Source organism: Thermobia domestica, chromosome 7 (assembly GCF_964235325.1).
Source record: "Thermobia domestica chromosome 7, izTheDome1.hap1.1, whole genome shotgun sequence".
Taxonomy (NCBI): Eukaryota; Metazoa; Arthropoda; class Insecta; order Zygentoma; family Lepismatidae; genus Thermobia; species Thermobia domestica.
The window spans coordinates 257,247,027-257,262,749 of record NC_137460.1 but is presented as its reverse complement, the minus strand read 5'-3'; the positions used below and the strand labels follow the sequence as shown (position 1 = coordinate 257,262,749).

The window sequence follows — 15,723 nt, the reverse complement described above, 5'->3', positions numbered from 1 at the left end:
GGAAAACCTGTATTTGTTGTGCAATTGTGCATACCAAGGAACATTTTATTGAGCGCGAGTGTAAGTGCCAAACAACACTTTATTGAGCGTGACTATATATCCTATTGCTCACATTTGGTTTGATATTTTCTTACTTTTTTAAAACGAAATATTTTGCAGGAAGAGAAACAAAGAAAAGGTTCGTCAAATTCTCTAACAGAAGACCTACGTCACATAGTTCAGATGTAGTGGCAACCCGAATACCGGAAGTAAGATAAAAGAATGAAGATCCTTGCAACTAGATGTAATCATAATCAGAAAGCATCCTTTAATAGTTACATAACCTTCTTTTCGTTGAGATTTGTTTTACTTTCATATGTGTCTAAGATTTTTTTAAAAATGTTCTTCTATCAAACAATTAAAATGGAGTAAGAAAAGTTATATCGATAATGTAATAATTAATCTACATTAAGTCGAATTAAATATAAACATTATGAAAGCATTATATTAAGTCTTTCATGGTACAAAAAGCAAAGCTTTCACTAACATTAAGAACATAAAAAAGGAGTGTTTTCCAATTAAAAGATCTGGAGTTCTAATCGAGCTCAGTACATATGTCTTTTCTTTCCTTAGGAGTTCGTAAAAATTAATACCTAATGATAGTATGACAATGCCTGACTGTAGAGACATGGAAATGCTATTTACTGCACTAGTTGTTATTTACTCATCCCAGTCCTTGTTGTAGGCAACATTTATTTCATACACACATGAATCAGATTTCCATAAACTATCTAATTAATTTCAGAAATTAACACGTAAGTACTTTTATTGTTAGAATAGGATCGGAGAATTTCTTCTCATTACCATCTACCATAAAATACAAATAATTCTTGATTAATTGAGATTTGAGTTTATAGAAAAGAAACTAATTCTCCCTTGCCCGCATTATGATTATCCTTTCTATTCTTCTTAGTAAAACAGATTAATAGCTCTATCGTGCCAGATGAGGAGTTGAAGTGTAGCTATCTTTTAACCACTATCATGACTACAACTACCCAATATTTAGAATCAACTACATGATGGTTCCATAACGTAGTTCACCCCAAGAAATTTAGGGTTGGTAATTAACCATAACTTAACCCCATATATTTGTTTCGAAATTCTCTCAAGATAGTAAATTCCTAGATTAGCCACTACATGATCTTCCTGTTGTTCTTTCGGTTATGGTACGAGGGCTGCTATATATATTTCTGGCCTAATAATGAAAATACGAATATTTATCAACGAAAATGGTTTTATTGTTTTTCAAAATATTCTCCATCAAGATTTATACACTTTTGCATGCGCTCAAACCAATTTTCGAAGCACTTTTTCCACTCCGATTGAGACACCTCCAAAACATGGTTTTTGAATGCTTCAACAGCATTTTCTGGCGACGAAAATCGTTGACCACGCATTTTTTTCTTGATGTGTGGGAATAAAAAGAAGTCATTGGGTGCCAAGTCAGGGCTGTACGGCGGATGACCCATCACTTCGACGTTTTGGCCGGTCAAAAATGCGCTGGTTTGAGCCGATGTGTGAGAGCTCGCATTGTCATGGTGCACAATGATTCGTCTTCTCTTGTTCATTTTTCGAATTTCTCCGAAGACTTCAGGCAAACAAATGGTGGTGTACCACTCAGAATTGACCGTCCTACGTTGCTCAAGCGGAACAGTCGCCACATGACCAGTTATGCCGAAGAAACAGGCGACCATTTGCTTCGAAGTGCTTCTTCCACGAACAACTTTCGTTGGATTTGGCTCGTCTTGGAAGACCCACACGGTCGATTGCTGTTTTGTTTCGGGCTCATACGCATAGATCCATGATTCGTCACCTGTGACGATCTTATAAACGTCTTTTGAAGCACCGCGATCGTATTTTTTCAGCATTTCTTTACACCAATCCACACGAGCTTTCTTTTGAGCGATTGTCAAATTGTGCGGGATCCAACGAGAACAAACCTTTTTTACGGCCAGGTGTTCATGCAATATCGAATGTATGCTGGTGGAAGAAATGCCTAGGCATGCCTCTATCTCACGGTAAGTCACATGACGGTCTTGCATTATCAGTTCACGTACGGCATCGATGTTTTCTGGCACAACGGCTGTTTTTGGACGACCTTCACGGAATTCGTCTTTGAGCGAGCGTCGGCCACGATTGAATTCGTTGTACCAGTTTTTCACAGTGCTATAGGATGGTGCTTCGTCGCCATACAAAGATTTAAGTTCATCGATGCACTCTTGTCGTGATAATCCACGTCGAAAGTTGTGAAAAATGATCGCACGAAAATGTTCACGAGTTAATTCCATTTTTTTGCCAAGTTGATTTCTTCAAGTACCTGTAAAAGAAAAAAAAATTGTCGTAAGTCAAAAAGTTCTGAGTACATTTATGCTACAAAATGTCAAACTTTCCAATGGAAATGTCAGATTGCACCTGGCAACACTTAGTGTTGCCTAGGCCAGAAATATATATAGCAACCCTCGTATTAGCTGCTTATTTCTATCGTGTTTCTTATTTCCTTCATTCATTCTCCATACATCTTTAGGGAAATCTAGGTCTTAAAATCAATACAGTATTGTATGTGATACCTGTACACATTTTAAGTTGGAATAATAATTTGACAGTCTAAAAATCCCAATAGTGGCCTACAAGATGGCTTTCGGCTTGTGAAGACGCTTCCCACTTATGACCAATGAGAATGGAATTCATCTACGACAAAATAGAATGAAATGTGTACCTTCTATTCAGAAACAGTATCAGTTCTTAGTTGGACCGATATTTTTCCTTTCATGCTCATATCCGACGAAGAAAAAGCAATTGGATTCTATTATGGTTCCCACTCTATTCATATGAAGGAAATCGTAACATATTTTTGTTCTAAATGTTTACTTGCCCTACTCTATAGACAAGTATAACGATAATAAAGTACAAAGCATGAAACATATAACATTGTCTTCCTATATTCCAGTTAAGAAGGAAAATCGAAGGGTTTTCCTTTTAGTGAAGACTACTTTTTTCACCACTTCTACATTCACTTCTTTTCCTCAACTGTACCTCAATTGGGCCGCGGTGTTTCAGTGGTAGAGCGTTCACCTCTGGTACTTGGGGTCCCGGGTTCGATCCCAGCCCCAGTCAAGTGAACTTTGTGGTGAACAAACACCGTGTGCGTGGGTTTTCTCGGGGTTCTCCCGTTTCATCCCACTTTCTTCATTCCACCATTTCTTTCATTACTCATCATCACTGTCTCCTTTAGCCTAACCGGCATAATCGTGGGACGTAAAACTCAAAGATTTCATTTCATTTCATTTTTAGTACCTCAATTGTTTGTATAAGATATTTCTTCTTCTATCCCGACCAGTGTAATACTAATATATTCCATTTTTATAGCTCAGGTTTTGAGGATCTTTTTTTTTTTGCGAATTAATGCACTATAAGAATATGGTTATCGTTTCCAACATTTAGCCAGTAATCTTGTTAATCAAAAGAATATATTGGTCCTCTCGTGCAGTATAGTTAACTTTACTTCTTATAGTGGGTCCAGACATCAATACTCTAAACTTCATTACTAAATATTATGTTATGTAGGAATCGTGTCCTGGGACAATCTCCAATAATATAAGTAAGTGAAGGCATTAAGCATGAAGTGCATTATTTTCCAGCGCAGATTAAGGACCTGGCTGGCAATGTTTTAGAAAATTTTGCATCGCAAGTTTGCTAATTGACAAAGGATTAATAAGCAGATGAAAATATTAATTTAACTGCCATTCCTAAAACCAAAGGGATGAGAAATAAATTCTATTAGTAATGGTCATTACCGCGTAATTTTCCATACGAAGAACATTAGTACCCAGCAAAAACTATGTAATACCTCTTTAGACATTTTAAGTCATATTGAGCTTAACCTAACCTTATGTTGCTTGGCTTGTTTCGCTTCTTAAATTACCTAACTTTCATATACATCAAGAAATAAATCCCTTAGTACTGATGAGGAGCTAGATTTAGATAAAATTATATTTTCAAAAATCTATTAAAGTTGGTTAAAATAAAGACAAAAAAGATGTAACAGAATTAAAGACAAGAAATTACAAAATTTTAAATTAAGTAAAAGAAAGACATTAATAAGATATTTCAAAATTATGATGAGATTGTAATGTTGTCCAAGTTATTGCTTTTGTTTTTGTAAGCTGTAAGCACAGAAATGTGGATTTGTAATGTTATGATGACGAAGGACAACAAATAAGCAGGTTGCAGAGTAAGAACTATTGTAAGAGTTATTGTAAAATTTATTTGTTAACATCACCACAATTTTGGGAGTGACAAAAATGTCAGATTACGGAGATGGATATCTGGAGATTTTGTCTATTTGAGGATCAATGCAGAAATGTGAATTTCGGCAATGAGATAAGCAAACACATGGAGTGACGTGAATCAAGGTAGCAGCTTAGAAATCGACGTGTTCCAAATAAATACTCTACTAAGGATTCATTCAGGATCATTCATTCGAAGGAGGTCATTCATTTAAAGAGATTCATTCAGAGAGGGTTAAAGACAGTCAGAGGACAACAAGAGTATTAAACAGCGAATAGTTACTAGTCATGGTGGACTATTATACATTATAACTTCTACCATCGTTTAAAGTTCTAAAAGTCTTGGTAATGACATCGTTCCAAGTTGTTGGAGTTTGCTAAGATGCACGTTGTTCCAGAGGACAACCAAGTACATCAATTCGAGAGGTATGTGTTTGCTATCTGATCATCGTTATCAAATAGAGAAAATAATCAGGCTTTGCGAGTTGTGATCTGATAATGTTTTGCATATTTCTTACACTCAACACACATTACACTTTAATAACAAATCACTTTTATGAAAATACAAATTTTTTACTAATGAAACTTGGCATTGTGTTTGCTTTCCTGAGATAACGTTTAAGTAACTTTCCCTGGACATTTTAGAGAATGTTCAGAGGACAATCTCCCTATGTTATGAGCTACGCGATTACTACAGAAGGCACAAAAGAGGGATTGACAGTACGATGTCGCAAAAAAAAAAAAGAAAGTTGCTAATTGAAAAAGAGCTTCTTAAGTTATTAAGAATTTATCATATACAGAAAGGAGAAGCTACGAAGTCCTACTTGGAAAGGCCACTATTGATAATCTGGACATGGAAGGAGTGAGGTGAAAAATTTGTTATAGTTCCAATATATTACAACCTCTCAAGGCCTTAGGAAATATGTTTCATATAATAAATTTTAAGAACACTGCAATATTTATTGATATTATAGTGATACCGAGACCTTCAATCTGTACAATATTCTTCTTTCATTGCTTCTTAGGTGTACGTCTAGAATCTAAAACTTTCTATATATTTTTTCCTTCACTCTGTGAGATCCTATTCAATTACTCTTCTTTCCTTGAATGAAAGAGTTTATTTATGTTTGTTAGGTTTAGTATTTAATAAGTTATATTGTTAATAATGTTATCTTTTTAATATTACAGCTGCAAGTGGATCTAATTTGACTTTAATGGTACAGCACAATCAGAATTCATTTGACAAGTACGCCTGCATAGCACATGGAAAGGCTGCAGCTTCTGCTCTCGACCTTAATTCCGAAAACCAAGAGTTCATAACAAGTAAGTAAATTCTCGTAAGGCCTTGCAGTAATCTAAATAATATATGTATAAATGTATTATGGCTAAATAATATAGTACTATGGCTGCGGAGAAAGCGACAGTTAAACAGGATGAATGATCTAATTCACGAGGATCTAATTTGAGTTCACCTCACATTCATTTTCTCCTAGTATATAAATGTTTCATTATTATGAAATATGGTTTTCTTGAGTTCATTACGAAGAGATACAAAACTTCTGAAATACCTCCTTTAAATTGAAATTTGATTACAAAACGAATACATAATATAGTCAAATGAACATCAATTATGCCTACCTGTACAAGAGAAAAGCAACAAAACTGTTCTGAAAAGATAACAAATACAATAGCAACCAGATTACCACAACGACTGAAATGCTAATATCGAGAAAATTTCTGGAAACAGCAAATAACTAAATCCTTCCCTCTTTTAGAGATGGAAGAAATAGTCAAGTTCGTAAGGACAAAATCCTGCACAATAACAGAACGGTGATGAAAATCTCGGATTTTCTCGTAACAGGGAACTGGAGATACTAAAATCTTAAAATTTTCTCTGTTTTGCCCTATATCTATGTTTGCTAAGAAATAGCTGAAAGAATTTCTTGATTCTGATTCCTTTTTTAAAAAATGATCTAAACCAACAACGGATAGTTTTAAGTGGCTAAAATTGGTCGTATTTAGAGAGCCTCCGAAGCATTTCTAGTTACGGCGTTGTTCGTTGAATGATCGCCGCCATCCCCGATACTTATCAATATCTACATGGAAGGGTAGTGAGACCCTGATGACCGACAGTTCTCTCCACCGACGCAGCAGTAAGTGTAGTCTTTAAAGGATCCAATCTAAAGTATAACTATTGCAATTTAAACATGCAACAAATTATAATTTGTTTATTAGAACAATATAATATAACAATATGCAATATACGAAGCACATTATCAAAAAGCAAACATAATTTGTGAAAGCAAACTATAATTATTGAAAAATTAAATGCGTTTTAATTGTTAGTCTAATTTTATTGTAACCAAAAACTACTAGTAAATTCATAATTTTAATTTTGTTTCTAGTAATAACTAAAAGACAGTGATTTAAGTCAGGTATAATTTAAAGATAGTATACTTAGAGAAAACAGGTGTAGTGATTGCGTATTTTCACATTACTCTCCCTAGTATAATTCACGGTATAATTCACGAACAATATGTCACTTATCCTGCATGCGCGGTCTCTCTCAATATTGCGTTTTTATTTTGTGAATTTCTTATATCTGTCCTACTTTATAATTGCCTGAACTGTTTTATTGAGCTATAAGATAACAAACCCGTAGAGCTTAGATGGAATTTTCTAGCCAGGCAGAAAAAAAATTACAACGCTAGTTTTCCCAATGAACTAACTCAAATACAACTCTACGCGTGGTCCCGGGTTCGATTTCGGTGGGGGTATAGTTGAACGTAAAATGTTGCTCGAATTCTACTATAATCAGTAGGTCCCGTCTGCCTTATCTAACCAGGCATAATAGTAGGACGTTAAACTAAAACAAACCAAACCAAACATAACCAAATCAAATACAACTGTCTTCCTGATTACACTAGCAGACACACGTTTGGTAGAAGTTTAGGAATGACTTATTCTGATTGTGTTACCTTCCTTAAAATACGGAAACTATATAGAAATTTTCTGGTACCCATAACGTTTCTTCTATTACATGTAACGTTTAGAAACCAAGAATTAATTTTACATTTTCGGACTGCTATTTTTCTTCGTAATGATCCCGTCCTAATTGTCAGAAGGTTACAATGTCAGAAAGGTGATGGAATACAAATTTAAAATTAATCTTTTAGTTTTACGTCCACACCCTTCTGCCAACTAGGCTAACGGACACGGTGATGACGAAAAATGAATGAAATTGTGGAATTGACAAAGTGAAAAGAAAAGAGAGAACCCTGAGAAAACATCTACACACAGTGTTTGTCCACAACAGAGTTAGCTGGCATCTAACCAAGGACCCCATCCACCAGAGGTGAATGCTGAACCAGTGAGCCACCGTGGCCGTAATATTGGTGTCAATTTTTCTCTATCGGAAGAAGAAAAGAAAGAAAGAACTAAAAGGATTATTGAAAAATTGGTAAATTAGAAATTTACAAGGTATCAAGACTCCATACAACGGTGCAGCAACAAAGCTTCGTTCACAAATACTCTATACATTCCTGTCGATCGTATTTAGAAATTAACAAAATCGATATTCTGCAAGACTGAAATATTTAACCTGTTAACTAGGGCATTTCCGAATGAGAGAGTTGGATCTCAATGTGGAATACATTTGTTGAATTACATACTATGAAATAAAATGAAATCTTTGATTTTCACGTTCCACGCGATGCCCAATATGATATGTATAAATTTGTCGCGCCCGATACGAATTCTATTATGACGAACGTAGTCGTCAGACTGTAAATCCAAGTGAAATTCTCATGACGAGTTAAATCGCCATTGGTAGTTAAGAGATTAAGAAACCTTGATCAATTTTAAAATTTTGGAATCTCATGCCGTATGTGGCCTTGTAGCTCCACCCCTATCCTCATCCTAACTGTCACATAGCCTTGACCCATACATTGTTCGAAAAGTTTCAAAATACATATTTCATTGGTGTAACATATGTGTCCATTGTTCCACATTTCTAAAATTCGAAGACAAATATAAAAGAGAGGAAACTTCGCCATATACAGCGTAAATAAGTACGTAGCCAAACCAACGCAATTTTGTTTCATACAATAAATGTGAGAACAAGAATCATATCACCTGTTAGGATTGTTCCATCTCTATTATTGACGATGGATATTGTTATTATGAATTATTTTGAGTACGGTACGAGATAGATATGTTAAAAATGACTCCTATACTTAGGTATCAAACATTTTATGTGCATCGTATCACAAAAAGAATTAGCGCATTTATTATGGCTGTTTTGAGGCAAAACATTTCTAATTCCAACTTCGGGTATCTTCGCAAACGGTAAACCAACGATGCCAGTTTGAAATCTCAAAGTCGGTCTTCGCAATTGGGAAAAATTGTGCTGATATGTTTTTTTTTCTTTAAGTGTAATAAGGCATAATGAACTGATATTAAATCTAGAAAAAGTAACATTGATTGAAATACTTTATGATATTCTGAAACTACATATACACGTGGGACACATGCTAGGTTTTGTCATTTACGTTTTCATACATAAAATACATTTCCAATGAAAGTAAATAAAGGGAACGTTTTCTCGCATTCATAGTAGAACAAATTAGGGAAAAGAGAAAACTAAGAGCATTTGAAACTTATATGAATGTCATTATCTTGGAAATTCAGTTATATTTCGTAAGAAGGAACTCGGCCAGAGTCATGTTAACTTAGGGCTAACCATGGCATTTCTAATCGTAAGGTCGTTGGTTCGGTTCCCGTTTATATCAAACATTTTAATATGCAATGCTATTTTCCTCAATGCAAGAAAAATTACATTAAATAATTATATTAAAGCAGATGAAGTATATATATTCATATAATCATTTCGGGAAATTAGTAATTGTTATGTTAAATATACTATATCTAAGATATGCTTTGTTTTGACAGATCGTCGCTATATAAGTGTGAATGTTAAACTCAAATTAAGAAAATCGTGCAATAGCAGTAAGTAAGTAGTGTGTATCGTATTTATTTGCAGATATTGGTCGTACGGAGCTTACTTCTCAATTTTGTCATTATAGCATGAGATTTACGTTGTTGAAATATAGTTAGAGGCGTAAAGAGCATACTCCGGTATCAAGAAAGAAGATGTAAAACCTGATCGTGGAACTCTGGAAAACTACTTCCAAACAAATAAAAAAATGCATGCTCCCAACAAATCACTTTAAGAGACAAAATTGTGCTTTATTAAGGAAGGCAAAACAGGGATTCCTTCCATAGGTTTTCAGTTCCATACCCTGCAATACTTTTGTATATGGAAGTAATGACACTTTCATTGTTTCATTGCCCTCTCTCTCTGTGTTCCTATTGTCTGTATATATATATATATATATATATATATATATATATATATATACATATACATATATATATATATATATATATATATATATATATATATATATATATATATATATATATATATATATATATATATATATATATATGGGGTGGTGGTAGATGTTCCAACATAACTTTGGTATGCCTGGAGCAATTTTAAAAAACCTTCCTACACATACCAACTACAGTCTGGAAAAGGGTGATGTTAGGGTAAGCTTGCTAGCAAATAATAAAGATTAAGAAGGAAACACATATAAAATGATAGCAAACGACGATATTAGTGTCGATTCCATTGTTTTCGGGGTCACTTAGACAAATAGTGGTACTTCTGATTCTGTTTAACTCTCCGATCCTGTTTAAAAACATCCAAATTGATCGATGTTAGTGTCAAGTCGTAAGTTTTCAGAGTCAGTAAGATACTCGGTCTCAGTTCTGTATCCGTTTAAATCCAAGTTCAGTTCCAGAGGTTGCGAGAATCCCTTAGGTCTCGTTTTGGCAATGGTAGAAGTATATATACAAATTATAAGAAAACGACAGATATTAATGTTGAATCCACTATTTTGGGGTTCGCTTACATAAAGAGTGACACTCCAGACGCCGTTTGGGTTCAATTCCACTCCCCATTAGCACCCTACAGGGGTGTGTGAAATTGTGACAAGTAACGTAATTGAAAATTACCGTTATTAGCTTTTGGGGTCTTTTATCCATTCTGAGCAGTTTAAGTTTAGCATGACTTTTACGTTTGAGTTCAGCTTTCAGTAGGAACAAGCCGCAATAGAACACCCACGAGAGTGTAAGGGAGTAAAATACAAAATAACTGAAAACGATTGAAGTTAGTCTAGACTCCTTAGTTTCGGAATCACTCACATGAATAGCCAAATGTCTGATGCCGTTTAAGTTCAAGTTCAACCTCGTTAGTACACATTGTGTCGGGAAGGAATGGTGATATGAAAGCAATACTCAAAGAAATTAGTGTAGAATCCATAGTTTTCAGGGCCCCAAAGTTGACTGTCGACATTCTCTATACCATTGTAGACTTTATGTTTAGCTCTCATCAGCAGCATGAGTTGAAGCAAAAGGATAGATGTATGAAAAATAATCGAAACGAACAAATATTAAAGCTAATTAACTACCTCTTTGGCCTACATAACCCGGAGGTTCAATGCCTCGTTCACAAAAGCTGTCCACTGAATTCTATCCTTAGCCAACTAGATACAGTTCCTACTTTGCAGTCCTATTTCTGCTAGATCCATCTTAATATTGTCCTCCCATCTACGCCTGTCTTTATAATGGTCGTTTTCCGATTGGTCTTCCAGTTAAGACTTTGAAACCGTTCCTACTTTCTTCCGTTCTGGATACATGACCTGCCAACCTGAATCCCCTAGATTTGATGACCCTAACAATGTTTGGTAAACCGTATAAACTATGTAGTTCCTCGTTATGAAGTTCTGCCATTCCCCATTCCCGTTCCTCTTGGGTCCAAATGTTCGTCTCAGGATCTTGTTCTCAAATTCTTTCAGTTTATTTTCTTCCCTGAGAGTGACCGACCATGTTCCGCAACCATACAGAACAACAGGCATGATTATCGTTTTATATATTTTTAGTTTGAAATTCCTCGACAGAATTAGCGACGAAAAAAGATTTTGAACTGAATAATAACACGAATTCCCTGCTTTTGGTCGACATTTAATTTCTTCATGAGTATGTTTTTCGTCTGTTAATATTGATCCTAGATATTTGAAAGTATCCACTTTATCAAAGGTGTTATTTGATATTTTAATGCATCCATAATTTGCCAACGAACTTCCATGTATTTAGTATTCTCTGAATTTACTTCTAAACCCATGTCCTTGCAAGCGTTTAATAAGACCTTAACATTTCTTTCTGTCGTTCCCCTATCATCCCCTATTAAATTTACATCATTATCTTATCCCATAACCTTGTGAATAACATTCAACTCTAGGCCCTGGTTGCTATCTTTGATTTTCCTTATAGCGTATTACAGAGCAAATTTGATTAATAATGGCGACAACGCATATCCTTGCTGCAGGCCATTGTCTACGTGAAAGTACGTGGACAAAAATTTTCTTACCCGAACTTTACTTTGGCATTCATTTTAAACATATCTGAGTTAATCTCATTAGCTTTTTCGGTATTCCAAATTCTGTAAGAATGTTATACAACGTTTCTCTCCTAACCGAGTCGCAAGCATTTCTAGAATCAATAAATAGTTGATATACCGGGGTATTGTATTTCCATTTCTTTTCGAGGAGTTGTCTAATGGTAAATATTTGGACGAAAGTTGATCGATTTCGTATAAATCTACATTGATAATCTCTGATAATTTCATATGCGTATGGGGCCAATCTTACTTACAGAATGTTTGAAAGAATCTTATAGGATGTTGACAGAAGAGAGATGTCCCGATAATTATTACAGTCAGTTTTGTCGCATTTGTTGTGAATTGGAACAATGATTGATTCTTTCCACTGTTGTGGAAATTCTTCCTTGTTCCAGGTATGAGTCTGTGTATCTTGTGTCTCCATATTTCGCCTGCAGCTAAAATTAACTCAGCCGGAATTTTGTCTCCACCTGGAGATTTGTGTTTCTGTATAGCGATTTCTACTTCTATTCGGCTGGGTTCTGGGATATACGGTTCTTTGGTATGTATTTCCCCTTCTCCACGCACATTAGTTTTTGGTTGTGTGTTAAAGCTACTTTTCTCTCCTCGCCCCCTTTCCTTCTTCAATTATTTTGCGTTTTCGTCACTAGATGCACAGTTTTTTTTATCCTGCTACCAGTACTTCCACCTCTACTGGGAAGAACTAAAAGATTGTAGAGGTCAGTTTGAATATCTTCAGGAAATTCCGTCCATACTTGAAGTGAGCGATGAAGAGAAATCCAACAGTTTCTTTTCGTGCACCTGCAGCCTGTTAGATTAGTCTATTTTTACAAGCCCTGTTCAGCTGCAGGACAAAACCTGTATTGATAGGTAACATATCTTTTCTTTCTAGAGGCAGGAATAGAGCTTTTGATACACCACGACGTTCATAAATACAGTTGGACATTACCAGACTGAAAAAAAAAACATAATCAAATTAATCTCGTTTCAGGAGACAGAAGAAGACAATCTAGCATAATTGATGTTTGGTCGTTTAGAGAAACTGATTGTGACACTGCTCACTACCTGGTAGTAGCGATAATAAGAAAGAGATTATCATTGAATAAAGGAAATATTCAATGTCTGGAAAGGGAGAGATGTAATTTAAAGAAATGAGAAGAGAGCCAAGTAAAAAGCGAATACCAGATTGAAGTTTCGAATAGAATGTCGGTTTTAGAAAAGCCGGAGTGCACTAGTGTTGAGGATACTTGGGTTGAAATTAGAGATAGCATTAAGATTGCAGCAAAAGAAAACTGGAACACGCGAAAATACATACTATGGTTCGAACAGGAATGCATTAAACTAGTAGAAAAGAGAAAACAGGTAAAATTACGTTGGTTACAAAATCTAAATTAAATAACTGCACAAAATTTTGTAGACATCATGCGGGAAACTTAAAAAACTTTTAGAACAAAGAAGCGCGAATTTTTGAAAGCTATAATTAAGAAACTTGAAGATAATAGTAAAAATAAAAACACATTTGAGACATGCATAAGGGATCAACGAATTTAAGAAAGGCTATCAACCTCATGCTGATATATTAAAGAAAGTTGACGGAACAGTTCTCCCTCATACAGATAGCATCTTAAATAGATGAAAGTATTTCTTTGACGATTTACTTAAGGTTATTTTTAAGGCCCAGATAGTTTGTTTCAAACACGGTAGGTGGCGCCACCGTCACCAATGTTAAAAAAATACAACTAATAAAATTAAAACAATCAAAAATAAAATAAATAATCAAAAAACTACGCAAAAACGAATACAGTCTGCTTAATGGATGTTACAAAATCTAGGGAATGGCACGTGCCACTTTCATATATTGTTATTAGTTTCATTGTTAGAGGCCACTATTGTTAAATAATCATTCAACTTTACCTGTCCTACTTTCTACCAGAAACTGACCAATCTTTTCAGCCCTATTTGTGATTGAAGTATCTAGTAAATATTACCGGTCGATTTAACATGCTGTTGTTAGTAGTAATGTTGAGGTGTCACGATTGTTAAATAGACAATCTTTGGAGGCCACCATTGTTAAATAAACAATCAACTTTATCTGCTACACTTTGTAACAGAAACTGACCAAACTTGCTACACCCATTTACGATTGAAATATCTAGGGATGGTGTATGTTGATTTCACATATTGTTCTTAGTTTAACAGTTATCAAGTTATCAGTCGTAGTCCGAGACTTGTGTAAATGTTTCTGAGCAAGTGCCTGCTTTTAGAGGATGAGGTGGTTAGCCTCACCCAAACCCCCAAGCTGGAGGATCACTCGTCATCTGTCCGCGACAGCTTATTCAGTATATTCGAAGCACTTCTCCTGTATGCGCAACCTGAGGACATGCCATGCCGTGGTGGCAGGATCCCACATTACATGGGCGAACGATTAATATCGAGTAAATAGTAAGCTATGTCGCAAGGATTAATAATTACAATACCGATGGCGCTAGAGTCCAAGTTAAGCCACCATCGGCCTGGAAGGTGAGAAGGGTTGAAAATTAAATGTCACAAATAAATAAGATTTTCGTCGAATTCACTGTTTCGGTCCATTAAGCTATCAGATTACAATCACAACTATACTTAATCCAAAGTCTAGGCATGAGCAAGCACCTTAGTTCATATGGAAATGTCCCTTCATTAACAAATCTTGTGGAAGGCTAGCGCCATATAACATACGAGGAAATTCAGTCAACTTTAGATCAACTGCAGCTTAGACCGTACAAAAAGATTATTTCGGTCTTTCCACACGTTACAGTCGCTGAGTCCCACATGCGCTTCGTCTGGGCAAAAAAAGACCGTTTGCAGTGTTGCCATTATATGCTTAAAGATTTTTTCGCAGCTTGAAAGTAAAGAAGTTTTAACTATCGATACAGGCGACGGAACATGGAATTATAATTATGAGTTCAAAACAAAACAGCAGCCAAGAGTATGTTGTCGAAGTGAAACTCCACCTTCGGAAGCAAAAGGATTACGCAGCATGGATAAACTTATGAAGGCATCGTTTTTTTAGGATTTCAGACAAGAGAAGAGGTTATTGCAGCCTATACTAATGAAATTCCTGATATTCCAAGAAACGAATTTTTGAAAATATTTGCCTCCTGCTTTTCAAGAGCAAAAATTTATTGATGCTTATAGGGACTATTTTGACAATTGACAGAAGGTGTTTTGAAAATAAATTGATTTTTTAATGAGTGTGTACGAACTTTCGCATATCATCTTTTGGTTTTACCACCAATCACCTCTAATCTTCATTAAATAATTACATGATTGACTATTTGACAAATCTGTGGGTCTCTGAGGACGACTTGCAAAGTTTCTGGTAAATTTAGCTCCAACCCGTTATGTTCAAACTGAGAACCCTAGAAAATTTGAACGAGTTCCCGCGCTTACTATAATAGAGCGCAAGAAGTATTTAATGTTTTATAACCAGAACCCTTCTCCGCTGTTTCAACGTTATATCTTTAAATATGTCTGCAGTAGAGTTCAAGACCTGAAACTTTCCAAGAAATGGAGTCTGTGAAACAAGTTTTGAAAGAATTCATCACTAATGACTTTCTTTAAGATGTGACCGTCTGATCGTGAGTTCTAAGGAATAAGCAAAACTCTAATCAGTTTTATCATCAATAGATTTTAATCGATAATTAATGTCATTGAACTGAAATCAGTTTGTCTCTGTTTTTCAATTAGGTGCTACAATAAGTTCCTAAAATAGATAAAGCTAAGCGAACGGAAAACACCTGCTAGTTTCAGAGTGGTGATATTAAAAGTGAAATCATAAACTACGATAGTGGGAAAGTCATGTCTCATACTAAATCAAAACGCAGAAGAGACAAG

The 15,723-nt window shown here is 35.2% G+C and overlaps 1 protein-coding gene across 1 annotated transcript in view; it reads left to right on the top strand.

Annotated features, from left to right (window-relative positions):
- LOC145690849 (uncharacterized) overlaps positions 1-15,723 on the top strand; it is a 269,031-nt gene that overhangs the window by 43,660 nt on the left and 209,648 nt on the right. Inside the window, exon 3 of the mRNA XM_081766211.1 lies at positions 5,514-5,648. Coding sequence (XP_081622337.1) covers positions 5,514-5,648 — 135 coding nt within the window. The remainder of the gene's footprint in view (positions 1-5,513; positions 5,649-15,723) is intronic.